The sequence below is a fragment of the Sander lucioperca genome, chromosome 2 (genome assembly GCF_008315115.2).
Source record: "Sander lucioperca isolate FBNREF2018 chromosome 2, SLUC_FBN_1.2, whole genome shotgun sequence".
NCBI classification, from domain to species: Eukaryota; Metazoa; Chordata; class Actinopteri; order Perciformes; family Percidae; genus Sander; species Sander lucioperca.
In genome coordinates this window covers 17,896,609-17,919,522 of record NC_050174.1, presented here as the reverse complement: position 1 = coordinate 17,919,522, position 22,914 = coordinate 17,896,609, and the positions used below count along the sequence as shown (strand labels likewise).

The 22,914-nt window shown below is 39.7% G+C and overlaps 1 protein-coding gene and 1 long non-coding RNA gene across 3 annotated transcripts; one reads left to right on the top strand and one right to left on the bottom strand.

The window, feature by feature from the left end:
- Positions 1 to 805: 805 nt before the first annotated feature.
- On the bottom strand, positions 806 to 18,370 carry LOC116048197. The gene is made up of 3 exons (XR_004104586.1): positions 18,359 to 18,370; positions 13,510 to 13,513; positions 806 to 915 (listed from the first exon to the last, which is right to left on the bottom strand). It is a non-coding gene; the product is annotated as an uncharacterized LOC116048197 (long non-coding RNA).
- On the top strand, positions 10,716 to 16,722 carry LOC116048196 (GTPase IMAP family member 4-like). 2 transcript variants are annotated; one of them, XR_004104585.2, is made up of 3 exons: positions 10,716 to 10,820; positions 14,005 to 14,890; positions 16,470 to 16,722. XR_004104585.2 is itself a non-coding variant. In XM_031297173.2 (2 exons), exons 1-2 carry the CDS (start codon positions 10,778 to 10,780, stop codon positions 14,814 to 14,816), a joined length of 855 nt encoding a protein of 284 aa, XP_031153033.1. In that variant the 5' UTR covers positions 10,716 to 10,777; the 3' UTR covers positions 14,817 to 14,971. The 2 variants fall into 2 exon arrangements, 1 of the variants encoding a protein (XP_031153033.1); XM_031297173.2 differs by lacking the exon at positions 16,470 to 16,722 and having other exon boundaries at positions 14,005 to 14,971.
- Positions 18,371 to 22,914: the final 4,544 nt, after the last annotated feature.

Genomic DNA, 22,914 nt, shown 5'->3' with positions numbered 1-22,914 from the left:
CATAGTTGATTTCTCGCAAAAAAAAAGTCTCAGAAGTGAATTTAGTAATGAAATAGCAGACGAACAATGTATAACATTTCTGAGATCTGCACGACCTATTCAGAAGACTAAGCTGATCTCAGGTCAGTGGTGTATGTACATTTTGGGGTGTGACAAAGGTAGAGACTAGAGCCAAATAAGGTACAGCCACAGAGTTGACGTCAACTATGAGCTTTGTTGAGATTCACCCGTTTTCAGCAGCAGTTTTGAATTGTGAGATTTGCATAGGAAAGGGATGTCAATGGGACTTTGAGGTTCTATGTATGTTGATTTATCTTGTTTGAACGTGTACTCTAGTTGACAGAGGAAGGCTGAGAGGTGTAATTATCTCACCAGTGTGCCAGCTTTCTTGAGAATAGGCAGCTATTGTTTATTTTTCTCCAGAACCTGGAATCTGAAATTACTGTGAAATGCATTTACTAGTCACGTAGTCACTTAAACATGCCTGCACACAGAATTGAACTGATGCAGTTTGCCACATCACAAGCTACCATACTGCTCAGTAGAAGACTTTGAACAGACTAACAAATACTGTAGAGTTTAGTTTGACTCATATTTTATTTCCTGATAAGAAAATGTATATTGACACCAGTGATTTAAAACCCCACACCTTAATATGTGTCTTTAGAAAGACTACAGGAATATCTGTTAATATTTAATTATTGCTGCATAATTTCATGCATTCATTATTGCATTTTACTTTATTGAATCATATACACAGCACAGCGTAAAGACAGGACACATAGGGAGAAAGAGAAAGAGAGAGATGACATGCAACAGAAGTCCTTCATTCAAACCTCAATTCCCAAATGTTCAGCATTGTCATTTTACACATAAGGATGTACACGCATGCAAAAAATATCATTTCGGCATTCACTTTATACGTAGACAAAGCCAATTTCATGTTTTGCATCACCCGTTACTGTTAGAAACCAGGTGTGTCTTTGTTGCAAGCAATTACAAAATTCACAAAAATTAAGACAAGTACAATCATAAGACATAATGCAGATATGTGAAATGGAAATTGGAAAAGGAAAACCGCAGCAATACCATAAAATGATTATTGTATATCAATAATCATAAGGTGCCAGCGTGAAGCAATGGAGGCAGTCTTGTATTCAACTCAGACTCAACCTTGATGACTGAAACTCAGGACCCGGACTTGGACTAGAACGCTGGTAATGGTGACTCCACTTGGACTCTGACTCCAACACCTGGGACTCAAGACTTGACTTTGGTGACTAGACTACAACACTGGGTAGACCCATGAAGACCTCTACTGCAGAGGGCCCAAAGAAAATTGCATTAATCGTCTGGGTCGTATTGGTGTATCCTCACGGCCTTTTGACAGTCAGCTGATTGAGGCAGTAATTGCATCAGCTGGTATATAAGAGCCAAGCTGTCATTCAGTTGGAGTTCCTTTGGTTTGTTGTCACAAGACCGTTGAGTACCGCCCAGAACAGTTTGTTGAATTGAAGTTGTTTTTTATATATTTTATTTTTTATGCTCTGCTGTCAATCCTTGTACACCATCTGGTAAGGACAGGTCACGATTTGCTTGTGGAAAAGAAGAGAACATATCAATATGAAGTTTGAATGATAACGGAAAATAAATGTGACAAACGAAAGAGATCAGTGGATTCTGAGGCACGTCGACCAAAGCACATTCCAAAGAACAGGAAGGGATCGAAATACGTTGCCTGAAAGTATCCCTTGATTCACGCAACTTGAGCCAACAAGTCTGAGCTGCAGAAACACAAGCACATCTTTCTGCCAAACCAAACGCCAAAGCGGCACTTTTCATCTGATCTCTACAAACATCTGCTGCCACACTCTGCCCACAACAAGGGGAGTCATTTAGGGACAGGTAATGGCCAAACTGCAGAGTCATTGCAGCTGCCTTTGTGTTGTTGTCGGCTTCATGCAAATGATTAGGCAACTGTGATTTCTAATCAAAGTGAATTTGGAACAGATTCAGAATATAAACTTTGTTATCACGGTGTAATTAAGATAAGTGTACCAATGTTTTAATCTCCATCAAAAATCAAGCATTAACTCACAACTTGGACTGTGATTCAGTGCTTATTTCCTCATGCAGTCAGTTTTTATCACTGCCAATATTGATAAGATCCTTAACAACAGATTTCCTTGACCTGCTTTGTCCTTAGAACAGTAATACGCACTGTGATAAACTCGTATTACATGAGCACAGCCACTGTGTGTGTGATATTGCTCAAAACAGTCATTGTAAAGTTTAACTGGCTCATCTCAGAAAAATCTACGTTGTGTTTCGATATGTCCTATTTCACCTTTTGGTTGTTTGGGAGGCTCAGAGAGGATTTGATTTACTACAGATGGAGAGTTTCAGTCTAGGCCTGGGTGGAAACAAAGAGTGTCTGTGAAGTAAAATCTATTCCCAAAACTAATTTGCAACACGGCCCACATTATCAGAAGTTATGCGAGGAGTCATGAGTTCTTCTGCGTGTCTCTGCTCTTTTCCTCTGCTGTGCTGGGTACGGCAGGCCGGAGAAACGGCCACCATAGTTTTTGGTTTAATTTTGGTTTCACAATAGGCAAACATTGTATCATTCTGGGCAGAGAGTAGACATCTATGGAGACTGAGAGTGAGAGTGAGGAGTCACTCCACAGCTGTCTGTCAGTGGTCATTGTCACTACCCGATGTGAGCCGAGTGCAGATGTGAGTTGCACATGCGTCACTTTGTGACAAGTAGTCTACAAGATGCTAACGAGAGACTTCTGTAATGTCAATACAGTAAAAATTGACCTACATGACGAAGTTCGTTCACTGCTAGCTACAAGTTAGCGATCAAACACAACAAAGGCTGTCACTTGAATGGCGTTGTGAGCTAACGTTAGCAATCAAACAATCATAGATAGCTAAAACGTTTTTAAAATTATTTCCATCTTCTGTTATTGTTTGTAATGAGAAAAGTTGATTATTTTATAGATTTTTTATGGATTTCACAAATTTCAGTATGACACGTTTACATGCCGTAAACCGTTTAAATCTGAGCATGCGCGACTCACATCTGCACTCGACTCACATCGGGTAGTGACAGCCGTTCAAAATGTTTTGCACACGTCAGCCTGGAACATGCTGACACATGTCAGTTTACAGTTTACTGTTAACTCCCACTGACATTTTGTTGTCAGGATCGTGCCACATTTCATTAGATAAACAGTAGTCTATATCCATGACGTGATGTAACTCTTTTCTGCCGGATGTCCGTTACCTTCCTCCACAGCGCTGTGGAGTTCATCACAAGTACATTAAGTATCATTTCCTAAAAGTATCAACAGTAAAAGGTACATGCATCTTTCATTTTTTCTTACTTTAGCTCATCTTTCTTTCTCCCTTCTGTCATGTCTTGCGTTGTACATTGTGGGGCCTGGCTACTCTCTAAGAAGGAAGGCTTTATGTGTGCTACCAAACTTCATATTTGGACACATGAATAGTTGCTTAATGAGATGCTGCCCTCTGGTGTTCACAGGAGAAAATATACAACTCAAGTCACACTGATGCTCTAGAGCAGTGTTTCTCAAATGGGGGTACATGTCCCCCTAGAGGTACTCTGGAGGACTGCAGGGGGTACATGTACCCCTAGGGGTACTTTGGAGGACTGCAGGGGGTGCGTGACATTTTTTGCAAAATGTTTTTCAGTTACAAGGCTGTAGCTACTTCTACTGTCTTTTTTTTCTCCAAGTTTGTCACTTTTTTCGCAGTTTTTGTCGCTCTTTTCAAAGTTCTTGTCGCTGTTTTTGAAGTTTGTCACCGTTTTTTGAAGATTTTTATCGTTTGTTTTGACCTATTCTTGCCTTTCTTCCTTACTTTTTTCTACTGACTTTTTTTCTTCAAAGTTTTTTTTCTGCTTTTTTCGAAGTTTGTCGCTTATTTGAATTTTTTGTCACTTTTGTCACCGTAGTGTTGCCTTCCTTCTTTCTACTGTGTTTTTTTTTGGTAGTTTTTGTTACTATTGTCGACCTATTCTTGCCTTACTTCCTTCTTTCTACCGTCTTTTTCCAAGGTTTTGTCTCCTTTTTCCATCATCATTTAAATGTTTTCCTGGTCCACGGCTGTTGTTTAGTAAATCTATCGCTGACATCGCTGTATTCTTCCTCTTTATAGAGACTTTTTTTGTCTACCAAATATTATTTGCGCTGGTTACATGGCTTAAAAAAGCTGTTCAAAGGGGGGGGGAGGTACATTAAATTGAAAAAAGCTTGAGAATCACTGGGATAGGGCACACTGCAGCGTGTCATTCGGTCTGCAGAGAAGGTGATTGGCTGCAATCTGCCGCCGCTCCAGGAACTATACGCCACCAGGACTCTGAAGTGTGCTGGAAAGATTGTGGCCGACCCCTCCCACCCTGTACACAAACTCTTTGAGACACTCCCCTCTGGCAGGAGGCTGAGGTCCATCGGGACCAAAACCTCACGTCACATGAACAGCTTTTTCCCCCTCCGCCACTAGCCTTATTAACAAGGCCCGGAACCCACCCTAACACCCCACCCCTGGCTCTTCATGCCACTGTTCTCTCTCTGCTGTAATGCTCTTTGCTCTTTATTTTTAATTTAATACATACTGTGTACATATACTTATACTTATATTGTTTATACCTATACTATGTTTAATATTCCATCTAGAGTATGTGTGACGTGCACCAACAACACCAAAACAAATTCCTTGTATGTGTTAAAAAACGTACTTGGCAATAAAACCCTTTCTGATTCTGATTCTGATTCTGACCAGTGTGACTTGAGTTGTGTATTTTCTCCTGTGAACACCAGAGGGCAGCATCTCATTAAGCAACTATTCATGTGTCCAATTATGAAGTTTGGTAGCACACATAAAGCCTTCTTTCTTAGAGAGTAGCCAGGCCACAGAATGTACAACCCCAGAGGAAACTCCCTCCATAAATCTTTCCACAGAGGAGCATGTTCGATACGTTTAGCAAGATGTAACACAATGACATGTACAACAGTCTCTGGTACATCACAAGATGGGCAACCTGGACCCACATTCAGCTCTACTGAACATGCCAGAAACATGTTTGTTACCAGAAAGGAGAAAGAAAGGGAGAAAGGAAGAGAAACAAGGCAGAAAGAGAAAGACAAGGGAGAAAGACAGAGACAAGGGAGAAAGAAAGATAAACAAGCAGAAAGACAGAGACAAAGCATAAGAGAAAGAAGGGAGAAAGAAGACAGAACAGAGAAAGAAAGTAAGAAGAAATGAAAGATGCATGTACCTTTTACTGTTGATACTTTTAGCAAATAATACTTAATGAATACAAACTGCAGAAACACTTGATATGGTACACGTATAATAACTTTATAAAACACTAAATAATGTCTTATTCTGCAACAACTACTAACAGTCAGATTTACAGTCAAAATTAGAATAAAAAATATCAAAACACACTGTGCCTTTAAGAAAGCTAGTGTGTGTGTGTGTGTGTGTGTGTGTGTGTGTGTGTGTGTGTGTGTGTGTCTCTGTGTGTGTGTGTGTGTGTGTGTGTGTGTGTGTGTGTGTGTGTGTGTGTCTCAACATAACATGCTCTGATTCACTTCAGATGTTTTGGGGCTTGGTTGGGGAGAAAGAAGTGCTTGTGTTTCTGCAGCTCAGACTTGATGGCTCTAGTTGCGTGAATCAAGGGATGACATACAAAGGAGAAACTTTCAGACAACGTATTTGATCCCTTCCTGTTCTTTGGAATGCGCTTCGGTCGACGCGCTTAAACCAGACTCAGAATCCACTGATCTCTTTCGTTTGTCACATTTATTTTCCGTTATCATTTAAACTTCAAATTGATATGTTTTCTTCTTTTCCACAAGCAAATAATGACCTGTCCTTACCAGATGGTGTACAAGGAGTGACAGCAGAGCAAAAAATAAAAGATATAAAAATGAACTTCAATTCACAACCTTAACTGTTCTGAGCTGTACTCAGCGGTCATTAAACCGTGTGGCTACAAACCAAAGGAACCCCAACTGAATGACAGCTCTGATCTTATATACCAGCTGATGCAATTACTGCCAGAAGATACACCACCTACCAAGATCAATTAACACAACTTGTTAGTTTATAATGACTTTAGTTTACTCTCAATATCAATGCATTTATGCACAATTCATCAAAATCAAAGCTAACATGGCTTCAACAACATATGTGAAGAATATCAATTCACACTACCGTTTAGGTCATTATTGAAGCACAGCAGTGCAATGTGGCTCCTAATATTGAGTGAACTCTCTGCATCTTAGCCATTCTTTCCCCAATCTTTGGTTCCCCTGGTCTCCTTGTGTAATAATGGTTGTATAACATCAACCCTGTGATGCACAATCAAGTTATATACATCATTCATCATACAGCAGGATATGTTTGCTGCAGGGATGTCATGAGTAAGTAAACTATAAAGACAAAAGAAAAGACTAAATGGAAAGTGAATCACAGAAATATTTCGAGATCACACAGAGAACAATAATGAAGTGAAGTGAATGAAGACTTTTCTCTCAAGTCTTGGCAATCAGGGAAAACAAAAAGAACCACTGTAGCTAAGACAATTATGAAACCATTCAGATTTCTTCCCAGAAAAGTCTATACGTTTTTATCCAAAAAAGTTAGTTGTGTCATCTCCATTGCATTTCCTGTCTTCCTGTCCTTCCCTGTGCTATGAGACATTAGGAGGCCAAATCACAATCATTTACACATCCAGCGTTTCCTCTGACCTGCCTGTGTCTCCCTGTAACACACACACTACATACAAGGCCCTCCTGCTTGTATCAGGTTAGGGTTATCTATTGGCTGAGCATGCTGTCTTCCTCCTGACATCACTTCATGTCCATTTTGCTGTCAATAAGTCACATCAATATATAAAAACCCAATGAAAGCTATTCATCCATGCTCTATGCACCCTGGGCGGACGCCTTACAATAATATCCAAATGCGCAAATGAGAATCTACACAGTATGTATTTACATTTACTCTGTTCTGTCCTTATTTTTGGGTCCTTCATTCAATGTTTAGAATATGTAGCAATGAAGTAACACAGTCAGGAAAGTGGCAGCGTCTGCAACATTGCGGATGCCGAACACCAAAGAAGAAGATAGTCAGGGAGACAGCCTCTGATTGGTCGACACACTCACCCCACAACATCCTGGTAGTCAAGATGGCAGGGGCTAACGATAAACAATACCTTCATACGGAAATATGCATAAATAACAATAAAGTGGTGGATTTATCGTTCTGCAATTATTGTGCAAAGTCTCCGAAAAGACTGAAGTTTCAGGCTGGATTATAAAGTTTCTGGAAGGGCTACAATCGCACTGCAGCCCTCTTTGGAAAGACCTAGATGTTAGTTGTCATGCTAAACAAACAGCGCTTGCTTGAAGCAATGCAGAGATATAGAAGACTATGGATTCATAATTATCGCTTTATCGTACAAAGACACTGCAGTTCTGGGATGGATTAAAAAGCTTCTGGCAGGCTTACTATCACATGGAGGACCTCTCCCTGCTTCTAAACAAGTAAAAAGTAACTCTCTACACTGTATTGATCTGTATTGATCTGTAAATATTGAATATGACATACAAGGTGTAGTTTGATGTTTATACGACCCAGGTGATTAATGCAATTTTCTTTGGGCCCTCTGCAGTAGAGGTCTTCATGGGTCTACCCAGTGTTGTAGTCGAGTCACCTAAGTCAAGTCTTGAGTCCCCAGTGTTGGAGTCAGAGTCCAAGTAGAGTCACCATTACCAGGGTTCTAGTCCAAGTCCGGGTCCTGAGTTTCAGTCATCAAGGTTGAGTCTGAGTTGAATACAAGCCTCCATTGCTCCACTCTGGCACCTTCAAAGAGCTGATATACAAATAGAAGAGGGTCTACATTAAACAAAAATGGCACCAATGTGACCATTCCAAAGGGAGTTTATTTACTGATTTTGATGAATGTAACATTTGGCGGTGTTTTTTCTATCAGTGGATGCAAAACTGTGAAGGCGAACTTCACAACTATATATATCAATATCTTATATGAAATTGGTATGACCTATTGCACATAAAAGAAGTCAGAAACATCATCCAACTTCCGAGACCTATTTCATGAATGCTCGAGTTTTCGAGATTTTAGAAATCTAGTTCTCCACTGGGTCTACCCAAATCTAAGAACCCAGGACCCATATGGGTTTGGATCCACGGTTCTGTATGTGTGTATTCAAAGTGCATCGGTAGCCACAAGGTAGTACTAAATGACCTACGCAAGCAAGATTACCGATGCGCAGGAGGTGAAGGCTCAAAGAGCACAGGTCAGGCAGCAAGTTAACGATTCTAGCGGGACTTTAAAGCTGAAATAACGTGTGGATTTATCATGCTGTTTTAATCAGCAAGAGAGGAAGATCAGAAAACCTTGATAGATTTTACCAACCTTCTTGGCAAAGAGGATGGCCAGGCACAGGGGAAAGGCTACTAACGTTACATTAGTTAAGACACAAGGTTATGTTGTGACAAGTTGTTCATTACAGTTGACTTGTTAATCAGTCCCTCCAGGATTTCGCGATGTCGCGATCGCAACAATTCACGTGAATTCAACCAATCACCGCAACTTCTCCACACATTTGACCAATAAGCGGAGTTTCCCGCGACTTCAACCAATCCCAGCAGTCCCATGTGCCATACTTTGTATCAGTATGTGACTCTGAGAGCCAATGAACAAGTGGGAGTGAGAACTGGTTGACGTAACACACGCACGTCGCCAAATTAATTTCCTTGTTTCTGATATGAAGACGAGACGTGTGTGACTCGAACATCTCACATTTACCAACAAAACGTACAGCGAAAGAACAACATTTCAGACCATCTTGCCAACCTGTATACATTTTATCACCAACGTACGCTGTAACAATTTTTCACTCTAAAGTTCCTGAAAGCTGCTGTTTCAATCCTGTTGGCTCTCTGCAGCGGGCGGGGCTGCTGCTCAGTTCCCCCTGCGACTGACTGTGCGCACACACAAACACACACACAAACACACACACACACACACACACAAATACACACTATGGATGCAGGAAAAACCAGAGATGAGATGTACAGGATGACCTAAATTGTGGACAGCTACGCTCGTTCTTGTAAGTGCAATAATAAGTTAAAGTCCAATAAGTACTTTATTAAAACATATGAATGTGTGTCCCAGGCCAGGTTAGGAAATTAACTAACAATGTAAAGATCAACAAGCCACTAACACATATGTTCGACTTTGATTCATTCAATAAATTACTACTTATTGTCAGCCATTTTCATATTATACCATCATTCGCAGCATCCTGAGCCTTTTTGGTAAGGTTACTAGGAAAATCAGCCCAGAGTAGATTTATTCTCCCAAACGAAGTTTCCTTTTTATTTTTAAAGAACTATACCAAACAAAATCGCAACTATTTTTGCAACTTTCACTGTCTCTTGCAATTTCATTGCAACAAAAATACAAAAGACATCGCAACTTTTATCTAAATTTTTTACAAAAGCTCCCACGAAATCAGGCATTTTGGGCCGCAACAATCTCAAAAAAAGGCCACAAAATCCTGGAGGGACTGGTTAATAGAAACCTTGTCAAATCAGTGCCGCTGATCGAGTCTGACAGGTCGAGATAGGCCAGCCTATCATTCCATCTACCATTTTATTTTGGATAGTCTGGATCCACGGAAGTACTGTACATTTCCTGGATAAAATCTGATATCCTGCATTTGGATGTCTGCTCTCTGTGTGCTGCCGTTCTCAAACTCCGTTCTCTTCAGGAAACAACAACAACCTTTGAGCTAGCAAGCTACCATTGAAAACTTCTGAAGAAAATTTGGATGGTGCAACAAGGCAGGTCTGCCTGTTTTTTTGGGGGGAATGATTTTAAAGGTTTACAAAGAATATGTTTAGGGCATTTCCTCTTTAACTGGGACATTTTGGGACCGATTGGTGGGATTGCTGTGGACGAAGTACACACGGAGATACACTGGTAAGAGATAATGAGGTTTAACCATGTATCAGCTAATTTAAATAGCTCACGTTACTGTATTGTGTCAACAGTTAATTTAATATTGTATGTGGCGTTTTCTTTTGCAGAGTGCAAATGTTCCACCAAAACAAGTTCCTTCCTGAGATTATTTAGCAGAGCCACCGTCACTGCGTCCAGAGCTTAGCGCCACCCAAGACTGTTGGGATTGGTTTAAAGAAATGCAAACAACCCAGAGTGTTTTTTTCTCCTATCGCAGACATGGTTTTTCTCGAAGGTAGCCCATTTACCAGGTACCTTCGTAAGACTGACTGATTCCACAGATGTCTTATCGAATGCCAAGGAACATCACTGATGTGTCAGAAGAATCGGAAGATGTTTTTCACTCATAACAACTGAATCGTTACATGCAGAGAGACAATATGCAAAATCCACTGTAAAAAACAAAACAATATATACAGTACAACTGAAATATATGGTAAACTAGAAGTCAAACCCACATAAAATGTACTTTGTTTGATGCACTTTTCCTTGGCCCCTGATTGGCTGCTTGCAGCTTCATTTTGGTTTCTAACCTGTGATTGGTTGGCTCTCTGTGCCTTCTTTCCTCAAACTGGCTAGTTAACAGATGACGTGTTTAAGGGGAGGGGACTACACAGACTTTATAATATATAAAAATGAAATGACAAACTATTCAACAGCAAGACAGCACCAGCAACAAGACATCAGATGAACTGCTGTAAAAAGAAAAAGATGTCGGGCACTCATCCTGGTAAGTTTATTTCATTTACAGAACTCTTACTCAGTATAGTGTTTGATAAAGCAGCAAAGAAACAACTTATTCTCTTATTATTACTGTTTTCAACCAGACCTCAATCAAAACATTATAACCTCCATGTTTTATTTCACTAACACTTTATGCTGTATTAACTTTGTTGTATTAACTGTATGCTGTATTAACTTTGTTGTATTAACTTTATGTTTCTGTAGTTTTAGTCTTTACAGACCTTGTTTCTTGTATGACACATTCACATTTTATTTGCCATTATTGCATTGTGTTGTATTACATTTTTAAAACAGTTGTTTACATTTTTATTTGACTTCATGATTTTACATATTTAACAACTCTTGCTCAAAGATTTGTGTCACAAAATATATAAGAATATATATATATGTTTTTTTGTTTACTGTGATTAAGCTTTTCAGGCAAATGTGCATTGACAATGAAAAATAACTTTGCTAAATCATTACTTATATGATCATTCCTAATTTAAACATTGCCATTTATCAGCTTTCGTTTTTTTAACAACACATGTTTTTGATGGCTTGATTAATTATCCCTGAGTGAATTTACTTGATGATTCAGTACGGAAGCCGAGAACGGCTGTGCTCGCAATTATTTTTCCCGCTTTCTACAATTCATGAGTTAATTATCTTGTAATCTCGAGATAACAAGCTAATAAGCAGCTTATTTTCTCGAGATTACAAGATAATTAAGTTATCACAAGAAAATAAAAGATTGTTTCCTCTTAGTACTTATAATGTTAATCAGACATCAGAAGTTTAAACAGCGTAGGTGACGGGATTTTTGAAGTTAGCGGAAGGATACACGTGTTACCAAGTCCGGTTTTCAAAATAAGGTGTTAACAAAGGGTATATACAGTGCTAAGCATAAGTGAATACACCCATGCTAAAGTTAACTAAAAAGAGGAATAAAAAATCTTCTTTTGGAAATTGATCTTAATGCCTTAATTAAAAAAAATATTTGTGAATGAATAATGTATTGTAAATAAATAAATGTTCTTCCTTAAAATACAGGGGGCATACGTATACACACCCTTATGTTAAAGTCCCATAGAGGCAGGCAGATCTTTATTTTTAAAGGCCAATTATTTACCTAGAGATTGAGATGATCTTATGGAAAGTACCCCATGCCAATCTCTAGGTATGGTGAAGGGTATGTGATGCTGTGGGGCTATTTTAATTTCAAAGGCCAAGGGAACTTTATCAGGATGCATAGTATCCTGGATCCATGAAATAATTGGCCTTTAAAAATAAAAATCTGCCTGCCTCTATTGGAATTTAACATAGGGGTGTACTTTCTTATGCCCCCTGTATTTTAAGGAAGAGCATTTATTTATTTACGATACATTATTCATTCACAAAGAAAATTGGTGTCCTTAAAGGTTGGATTTTTCCTCACTTTTTTAAGCCATTAAGATTTCCAAAAGATGATTTTTTATTCCTCTTTTTAGTCAACTTTAGCATGGGTGTATTCACTTATGCTTAGCACTGTATATATAAAATACAAGGATGTTTTGGGACACATGCTGAAAGCGCCCCGTCTCACTGTGACTCTCATAATCCTACACCGTGTGGCGCTGCAGGTGTAGCTAGTTAACAGATACATTACACGACGCATAGGCTCCGCAAACGGTCCACATACGCATTCAATGTAGCCAAAGCGTAAGACTCAGCTTTAGGTAACAGTTGATAATCTTAAGATTTGGAACAGTTTTAGTACACAACACTGAGTTGAAAATAGCCAGCAGTGGTCGACTAGCTGTGGGTCCAGACTAGGGCTGAACGATTAATTGCATTTGCGATAATATCGCGATATGTTAAGATGCGATTTCCTAATCGCAAAGGCTGCAACTTGGTCACGTGACTCGCAAGAGCAAATCAGTCTGCACCCGCAGAGAAAGCATCAACTTAGCACGCTAACGCTACGCTGTACCTTGAGCAGATTTCTGTCATTCAAACAACTCTGAGTTGTAGTTTAAAACTTTTACAGCCATTTTAATAAAATGAAGGGTTTTATTCGGGCTCGAGTCCATACATGCAGTTAATGGATACAGGCACGCAGAACTGAAGGCTCGGTTAGCAACGATTAGCTCTGATTAGCGGTTAGCTCCAGTTAGCTAGCTCCGTTATAAAGATATGGAGTGGAGGAGACTGCCATCACGTCATTTATCAGACTCTGATAAATGACGTTCGGGGAGCTTTCACAGCAGCATGGCTGCGTTGTTTCAACGGTTTTATTAGTACAGTTAATCCCAAGACCAGCAGCAGCATGCTACTGCTAACGTAACGATAGCGATAACGATAACGTAACGATAGCCTCTCTGTTTCTGAGTGTGAGTGCAACGTTGACGCTGTCATGCACGCGGCACGCATCTTCATGAGGGGAGGGAGTGGCTGGAGGCAGCTCCTCTGTGTGCGTTGTAAAAAAAACTTATATACTGTATATACTATATTTTTACTAATTTAACTGTCTAGTAAAGTTCAAAGACAGTGTTTAAAAAGTGCAATCCACATGTTTACATATGTTTATTACAGTAAATAATTAAATAATCTAAATACTACTAAGTGTGGTAAAGCCACATATTTGTTTTTATATTTCTGCAATCTGCACTTTAGTTTGTGTGATTTGTTTCTGACTTTCATATGAATGTTTACACCAGTCTTGGTCAGTGCTCAATATACTACTGTGACTGAAGTAGTTAAATAAAAGATGTCATTCATATAAATTCATGCATCATCACATCCAGGCCTGGCCTCCAGGAAAGAACAGTTTGTTTAATCTATCTACTCTTGTGTTGTTCATACTATACAATGATTTATTGGTTGTCTTTGTTGAATAATACAGAAGACAAAGAGCTTAAAAAATAATCGCATACTGAATCGCAATCGCAATATTTTTGAAAAAAATCGCAGATTATTTTCAAAAATCGTTCAGCCCTAGTCCAGATACACGTTTTTAATATTTATCCATAAAATGCAATAAAATAATTCAGATTTGCACACAAATAGCTTTGTTATATGAACTGCAAGTGCTGAAATGTTTCTGCATTACAAGCCCCCTCAGGTCTGTTAGATTGTGACAGAACTTTTTGTGGTTTGAAACAATCAAAAGAAGTCTTTAAAGATTAATGACTGTTTAAATTCTCCAACAGAGCCGACTGAGCCCAAACTGAAGATTATGCTCATTGGATTGACTGGAGTTGGGAAGACTTCAGTCATGAACACCCTTCTGGGAATAAAGGATCAAAAACAAGGACCTAGCCCTTCCTCACAGACAACAGAGTGCAAGATGGCGACAGTACAGCGTGGTGACCAAGAACTGGTTATTATCGATACTCCGGGTGTGCTGAACAACAAGAAATCAGAAGAAGAGGTGAAGAAAGACATCGCGGAAAGCATCGCAGATGCAGCTCTCGATGGTGGTCCTCATGTCTTCCTGTTGGTGATGCGGTCGGATAGTTTGTCAGAGGAAGAAAAAGAAGCAGTGGAAATCATTCAGAAGATCTTTGGTGATGAGTTCAAAGACTACACTTTGGTCTTGTTCACCCGTGGACATGAATATGTACCTACGCGCGAAGAAGTGGAGAAATTTGAATTCCTTAAGAAGTTCATTCATGGAGATGATTCTTTTCATTCTTTTGAAAATAATGAATGTGAGAATGTAAAGGGTGAAGAAAAGGAAAAGCAAGTGTCTGATCTAGTGGAGAAGATCAACAAAATGGTTGCGAAAAACAGGAAGCAAAACAGGCCGCGTTACACCAGTAAAATGTTGAGAAAGGCACAGGAAATCCAAAAACAAATAGAGAAGAAAATGGAGAAGTCAGAACCTAATGGCACGAAGGCAGATATTCTGTCTAAAATGGCTGAGGAGATTTTTACTGGGGTTTTGGACGGGCAATGGGTGAGTTTAGTGAACAATGTTTTTGAAATTGTCGAGAAAAAAGCGAAAGCTAAACGTGCCTAAAAATAAGCAGAAGACTCACCAGAATTTGAAAAGTATTGAAACAGAGAAATCAAAACGGTAAAAAAGTGTGTAAGGTGGTGGCCAGGTTAGCTCAGTGGGTAGAGCAGGCGCACATATATAGAGGTGTATGCCTCGGCGCAGAAGTTCCAGGGTTTGAGTCCGACCTGTGACAATTTCCTGCATGTCTTTCCCCCTCTCTCTTCATGTCTAGCTGTCCTATCCATTAAAAAAGGTGGAAATGCCCAAAAAGAATCTTAAAAAAAAGTGTATAAGGGACCATTTTTATGGAATGGACCAACTTTTGTATTCATGAAAAGAGCAACATTTCAAAGTGGCTTGTTTGGTGCATATTTTTCCATGTAGCTCTCAGTCTCGGCCCCCCATCAGCACCCTAGCAGATGGGTCTGACCGCATACGTGGAGTTTGCTGGGGGCAGGGCTGAAACGGGTAATTGTATTGTTTAAAAAATTAGTGGAATAATTACGTTTGGCATGACCAGACATTTTATAAATATTTTAAATAACAGAAAACAACTAAATGGTGGTAGGTAATACATCTGATTTCATATACTGCTTTAGTCAAAAAATATTACCTGACTGACGATGGGAGCAGCAGGACGCAAAAAACGAAAATTACTGTTGCACTAGTCTGGACATCTTGCCGTGCCAACCTTGCAATAAAGGTTTCCTAAATGCCATGTATGTACATTTGATGTCAGCTTGATTGTGCATTTTGTGTAGATTTGGACTATGTTTATTCCACTTTGTTGTGGTAAGTAAGTGGAGTTCACCTGTTTGGAGCTGGCTGGTGAATGTGACGCGCGTAGTATAGGCCTTGCTGGATACACTGTGACCCTTTTTGTGGATCTACTGATCGCTGTGGATTACTTTTTTTTCGTGTCGTTGGATTACGGATGATTGGAACTACAGATCTTTTTTCTTAACGCGCTTTAACGTTTTATGGTGTGATTGCGCTGCGTTTGGAGAGGCATCTCAACAGACTGTAGGTCGAACACTGATTGTTCACTGTTACATTTTAGTTGAATTATTCCGCCTCCATCTGTCTATTGCATTCCAAGACAGCCATGCTGCGATTGGCGATTGATTATTACCCATATGTGCTTTGTTGAATGGTATCAATGTTTTATTGTTTTATTTCATGTGAATACTAGTTTACTAGATGAGTAACTTAGTATTTGAAGTAATGTAGTAATGCAGTAAGTGTGCATTTAGTTTCCATGCTTATTGTGTTTCCCAACAATGTTAGTGAGTAAATCTACTGAAATGGCCACCACACCATAACAGAGGCGTGTGATGTGTAAAATGAGAATGCAGAGGTTAACTTATGTATGTCATAGCTGTAAAAAAAAAAAACAATGGGCTTCTGTATGTCTTTACCAAGCGCAAACTAGGACAGAAGGAATCAATAAAATGTTGGGGAGGGTCATCCCTCTTCTCCTAATCATTTTGGAGGGTCATAGAGAATTTATTGCTGGTGAAGGGAGGGTCAAGTCTATTTTGACGAAAGATCCCTGTAGATAGAGAAGATATCTACTGCATGAAGAATTTGACTTTGGTGTACACATTGTACACACGTATTTTCAAAGTGTAAACCCGTGTTATTTGTACGCTTTTGAGTGAGACTGGGTTGAAGGTGAATTAATCTATTTTTTTATTAAGCTTTTTTACAATGAGTGAATGAATAGTCTATTATTCTATGATCTGAACTATTGCTGAATAATTTCCCAATAAATCATGAATTATAGCCTAGTAAGGTTAATAACAATTAAAAGTAAAGGTACTTGAGTGAAGAAAAAGCAGAAGTGCCGGTACTCAGGCACTGAGTATGTTTGTTACGCAACTTCAGTAACGTACATAAGGGACCGTTCGGTATTTATGGATTGGACCACCGGGGGAAAATAGGGAAGGGTCATGTATTTTTATTTTTTTGTTGAGGGGAGGGTCATCCAATTGTTTTTAGTCTAGGGGGGAGGGTCACCCAACTTTTGTATTCGTGAGAACAGCAACATTTCAAAGTGGCTTGTTTGGTGCATATTTATCCATGTAGCTCCATGTAGCTCTCTCAGTCTCGGCCCCTATCGCTAGCAGATGGGTCCCTCCCTGTTTAGTCAGCCAGACAATTTGAACTGTAGCTTTAGAGACCGTGGGATTTCCCGAACTGAATAAATCCCGCTCCCACATATAAACACAAAACTGCTTTGCTAGCTCCATCGTGTTGTAACTAAGACATCTGATGAAAAAAATATTTTATTCATCAGCATGATTGCCATACTGTTTAGTTAAAAAACATCCAAAACACGGTATGAAAACATACCAGACGCAAGCTTTTATTTTTATTTTGAAAAGTCAAAGCTTGTGGACTGCCGGGAGGGCATGAGATGGGAGGTCTCCAGGCTGCAGCCATACCCGACTCAAATATCCTTTCGGTCCCGGTGATATTATTATTATATATATATATACGACAGCCTTTTCAAGGCATTTGAGAAGGAAGGAGTGGTAGCATGCAAGCTCCCAAATTGACGCTCGTCTGAGAAATGGAGTTTTGGATATTGGCATTGGCTTCGGCAGCTTTACCTATATGCTAAAATATACAATGACTGAGGAAGCCTAGTGACGAGTCCATAGCAACCAGTGTTGAATTACCCAGTGTGCTTTGCTGAATGGTCTCAATGTTTTCTTGTTTTATTTCATGTGAATACTAGTTTACTAGAGGAGTAACTTAGTATTTGAAGTAATGCAGGAAGTGTGCATTTAGTTTCCATGCTTATTGTGTTTCCCCAACAATGTTAGTGAGTAAATCTACTGAAATGGCCACCACACCATAACAGAGGAGTGTGATGTGTAAGATGAGAATGCAGAGGTTTAGTCACATATGTCATGGCTGTAAAAAAAACAATGCACTGGTTTGCCAAGCGCAAACCAGTACAGAAAGCATCAATAAATGAATGGGTCCGTATAATTTTGAAAGGTCATTCAAATGTATTGCTGGTGAAAGGAGGGTCAGGTCTATTTTCACTAAAGATCCCTCCTCCAGTTGCCCCTGAAATAAATAACGAACAGTCCCTAATTAAAATAGGTCAATGTTAACTTTTGGTTTCAGACGGGACAGAAACAGCGTTTTCCTGTGTTTGTTTGACCCATCTACCCCGACCTCCCTATGTCACCTGGCATTACCTTAAATTCTTGAAGAAAATTTTGTTTTTCTTGCATGCCTCCACGGTCAACAAAGAATCCAAAAACAGAGATTTTTTGATTAATTGATTACTTCCCTGTGGAGGCATGTGAGTTTGATACAAATTGTATTAGGGGAGAAACCTGAGTAAAAGTGTCCTAGATAGGATAATTAAACTCTCTGGGTTGTTTGCATTTATTTAAACCAATCACAACGGTCTTGGACTAAGCTCCAGACACAGCGATGGTGGCTCTGCTAAATAGTCTCAGGAAGGAACTTGTTCTGGAGGAACATTTGCACCCCGCTAAAGAAAACACCACATACAATATTAAATGAAGTTAACTGTTGACACAATACAGTAACGTGAGCTATTTAAATTAGCTGATACATGGTTAAACCTCATTGGCTCTTACCAGTGTATCTCTGTGTGTACCTCCTCCACAGCAATCCCACCAATCAGTCCCAAAACGTCCCAGTTAGAGAGGAAATGCCATAAACATATTCTTTGTAAATATTTATAATCACTCCCAGAAATAACCAAGCAGGTCTGCCTTGTTGCACCATCCAAATTGTCTTACTTTTTATGAGGATGTAATTTTGTCACGGACTGCCGTACGTTAAAGTAAATTTCTTTAAAAAAGTTACAGTCTGTTTCACACGGGACATGCTCCCCGGTCTCTTGAGTAAAAGTACTGTGTGTTTGACCCATCCACCACAACCTGGCTCCTTAAGACCTTTTCTCACTCATATGTGTATTATTTGCTAGTGTCTGAGTCCAAGTAGAGTCACCACTAGCAGCGTTCTAGTCCAAGTCCGGGCCCCGAGTTTGAGTCATCAAGATTGAGTCTGAGTTGAAAACAAGACTGCCTCCATTGCTCCACTCTGGCACCTTCAAAGAGCTGATATACAATAATCCTTTTATGTTATTCCTACGGTTATCCTCACTTGTTATATGTTCATGTTTATTGCATCTTATATTTCCATTCTATTTAACCATTACTTATAGAGGGAATCTGACTGATGTATTGGGACCACTTAGGTAGGGTTAGGGTAGTTTTTCTTGTAGGTTGTCAATGTTATTGTATAATACATACTGTACATACATTCCTTTCATCCAAACAATATGATGGTATATAAGTGTATTATTTGTGTCTGGGCCCCTATACAAAAAGCTTCAAATAGCTTATCAGGGTATCCCATTTCACATATCTGCATTATGTCTTACTTGTACTGTACTGTCTGCCGAATTGATATTTTTTGCATGCGTGTACATCCTTATGTGTAAAATGACAATGCTGAACATTTAAGAATTTAGGTTTCAATGGAGGACTTCTGTTGCATGTCATCTGCCCACTCTTTCTCCCTATGTGTCCTGTCTTTACACTGTGCTGTGTATATGATTCAATACAGTAAAATGCAATATATGAATGCATGAAATTATGCAGCAATAATTAAATACTAACAGACATTCCATTCCTGTACTCTATCTACGAGACAAATATTAAGGTGTGGGGTTTTAAATCATTGGTGTCAATATTCATTTTCTTCATCAGCAAATAAAATATGAGTCAAACTAAACTCTACAGTATTTGTCTTTTTTTCCTGGTAACATAAGTTCAGCCCAAGTAAAGACACTTTACCATGGTGAATAAAAAGAAAAGCCTTGGGTAAACACACAAGGTAGTAAGTGCAACATTTGTAGTCTGGAAATTGTGTTAATGGATAAGCGTTCAGAATGCATGATGTCTACAGCTATACATTTAGCCTGCTACTAAGCTGTAATGTAATGTGCCTATGGTGGAAAGGAATTGTAGAATACTTGTTGAATAGACTGCTGCCTACATTCACATCTATGTGAAACTCTCTGTTAGTGAAAATAGAATTATGATGATGTCTCGTTGACATTGCCTGTGTCTTGTCCGGACAACAGAGTTCACTTATTTACAGATTCACATGACAGATGTTCACATAGGTCACAAGTCAGCTTGTTATCCAGCAGTTAGTCTGCCAGCTACCTCTGTCCCGAGCTAGCCAGACTTCAGTTGGCAGCAATCAATCATTGTAATTATTCACATGAAATTGTACAAGGTACAAGGTGTAATGCAATCCAGTCAGCTCCTTTAATTTGTGCATTATGTAAGGGGTAATGCCCGACGAGGTGTCCATGATCAGGAAGTAATGGAGACTAAATAGCGACTGGACCTCCCTTAACCTCCCTACATCAATGTCCCTCTTCATCCCCTAGATGCATTTGGGCCTAAAATATCAGTAGCACTGGCTGACAGTGTTGGCGGCTCAGAAACTACACTGCAAGGGTATTTTTGCAAGTCATTTTGCTCGTTGCTTAACATGAGCTTAGCTTTCTCTCAATATGTGGACACTTCAAGGCCCCTTATGTGCTTTAACTGGATGCTGAATAAATCAGAATAACCATCAATCAATTATGTGGATGCAAGCCTGGCATGTAATGTGTCTTAATAGGCTCGTTCGAGATAAACTGCGCCTCGCCAGTGGAAGAGAGCAGGCAGCAGCAGCCGGGGGCGGTGACAAAAATCCCCTGTCAAGTTGGACAGTTTCCAGCCGTTTCCAGCAGCCTTCAGGCTGAACAGGACACACAGAAACACTCACATCCTGTTAGGTCCAACTCCGATTTAATAAAATGTTATCAGACCCATATATCAGCTTGTACCCAAGTCTCCAGTTGTTTTTATTATGACAGAGTAGCTGTCAAAATGCTCTACATGCGATCTGTTGCTGATTTTAATTAACAACACCCTGTAGATGATCCGTAATCTGATCAGATTTAGTCTCTCTGACTTCTAAACGTCACTACCAGCCACACAACATGTGGTTTGTACAGAATAAGCCTTTAAATCAGACAAATAGCAGTTAAAATCCCTCCAATTCAAAATCAATAAAAAGTTTATCGAAAACGTCATCATGTTGAGTCAATTCTGAACCAATCAGCTGAGAGGCCGGTGTTTCCCAGCATGCCCTGGGTCCGCCTGGGAATCAGTTCTGCGCAGACCTGGCTCATCTCGAACGAGCCTAATGTTTATAATTCTTTCACTCTCTCTCTTTGATTCTAACACTGTAGACGAGTCATGCCGACCTTACACCAAACTACTTTTCAAGTGATTCTACTGTCGTGGACTAATTTCGAATTTCGTAATAAAATAATGAGAGTCTTGCTAGCGTTGGGGCGCTCTCCCGTTGTCTCAGTCGTTTGGTGTAAAGGGTTTGATATTATCAAAAGCTTTAAGTCTTGGTAGTGAAGTTAAATCAAACTGGCAAACTGCATCAGTTGAGACAAAAGTCTGTGTGCAGGCATGTTTAAGGGACCATTCAGTATTTATGGAATGGACCACCGGAGAAAAATAGGGGAGGGTCATGTCTTTTTATTCTTTGTTGAGGGGAGGGTCACCCAACATTTTTTAGTCTAGGAGGGGGGGTCACACAACATTTGTATTCATGAAACAGCTAAATTTGGTGGCTTGTTTGGTGCATATTTTTCCATGTAGCTCTTAGTCTCGGCCCTCCTTCGCTACCAGATGGGTCTGACCCATGAGTTTGCTGGGGGGGGGGCAGAGGGAGCACTGCTCCCCTGGTGGCTGAAACGGGTAATTGCATTGTTTAAAAAATGAATGGAATAATTATGTTTTGACTGTTTTACTAAAGATCCCAAAACTCCTCCGGTGGCACTTTATATAAATAACGAACAGTCCCTAAGTGACTACGTGACTAAACTAGTAAATGCATTTCACAGTAATTTCAGATTCCAGGTTCTGGAGAAAAATAAGGTGAATCATCCAAAAAGTTCAAAAAATTGCAGATTTAGTATCGCCTAATGCGCGAGGCGAGCGTGGCTGGTCGTCATAGCGAAGCCGCAGGAAACTGCCGTGACCTAACGTGACGCACACACAGAACGTCGAAGGTGTGTTGTTTTTGATTCTCGGCATGTGGCTGTTCGCCAGAAGACACATTTTGTTTCAAAAGAAGCTGGAAGCAGCAAAAGAAACACCGCTGGCTAAACTATTTAAAAATGGCGGATTTGTTATAGGACACCTCCATCTGTCACTAGCAACGATGATGCAGTGATTAGTGACGATTCCCTCCGACCAATCAGTAGTCTACAGGTTTTCACGTCACCTTTTGGTATCGCCTCAGCTCGCTTGGAACCTCGACGGAGGTAATACAATAAAAATTAACTGTTGGCAGGTATCAGGGACTTTTTATCATAATGGAAAACCAAAAAGGTGAGTAGAGTCAAGGCGAGTCGAGCAGGTACCATGTAATGGAAAAACGCTTTTAGAGTTGTGGCGGAAGAAGTCTGCCGCTAATAACCTACTGTTCTGTTCCTTTTCTGTAACTGGTGTAGCATCAAAGCATGGTAGAATTAGCAAGATAGCTAACTACAAGTCACTAAATTAGTAAAATCTAACAATATAATGCTTCATCTACACACTTTTGTGTAGGAAAGCACATTGCTATAGCCACAAGTGATAACTTCATATTGTATGTAAGACAGACCCTCTCAGATATCTTGTCGTTATGCACTAATGTTTAAGCAACTAAATTATATTCAACAGTCACTGCAAGGCTCCTTGCTGAACGTAAACATATAATCGAACTCTTGTAGGAACTCTTGCAAGAGTTTTACATAAGACAGAGCTTTTCTAGCCATAACTGAATAGTTAGATTTCTCAATTACTACCTGCAACTGCTCAGCTGTATCTCCACAGTGAGAACTCACGGTGAGTGTCCACCGAGGCAAAAGTAGATGTTTGCTGGCACCTGCATATGTCAGGAGGACACTCAAGAGAAGCAAAAGTCTAGGTTCAGTTCATACCCCGGTTTAGGAGTCACAATTCAGTGTGAGTTCACCCTGAACAAACATTTTCCCGGA

Bases quoted from the DNA above. Each gene is read 5' to 3' on its own strand.
- LOC116048196 (XM_031297173.2), top strand. From the start codon at position 10,778: ATGAACTGCTGTAAAAAGAAAAAGATGTCGGGCACTCATCCTG. The intron at 10,821-14,004 runs GTAAGTTTATTT...ATTCTCCAACAG, and splicing joins GATGTCGGGCACTCATCCTG to AGCCGACTGAGCCCAAACTG.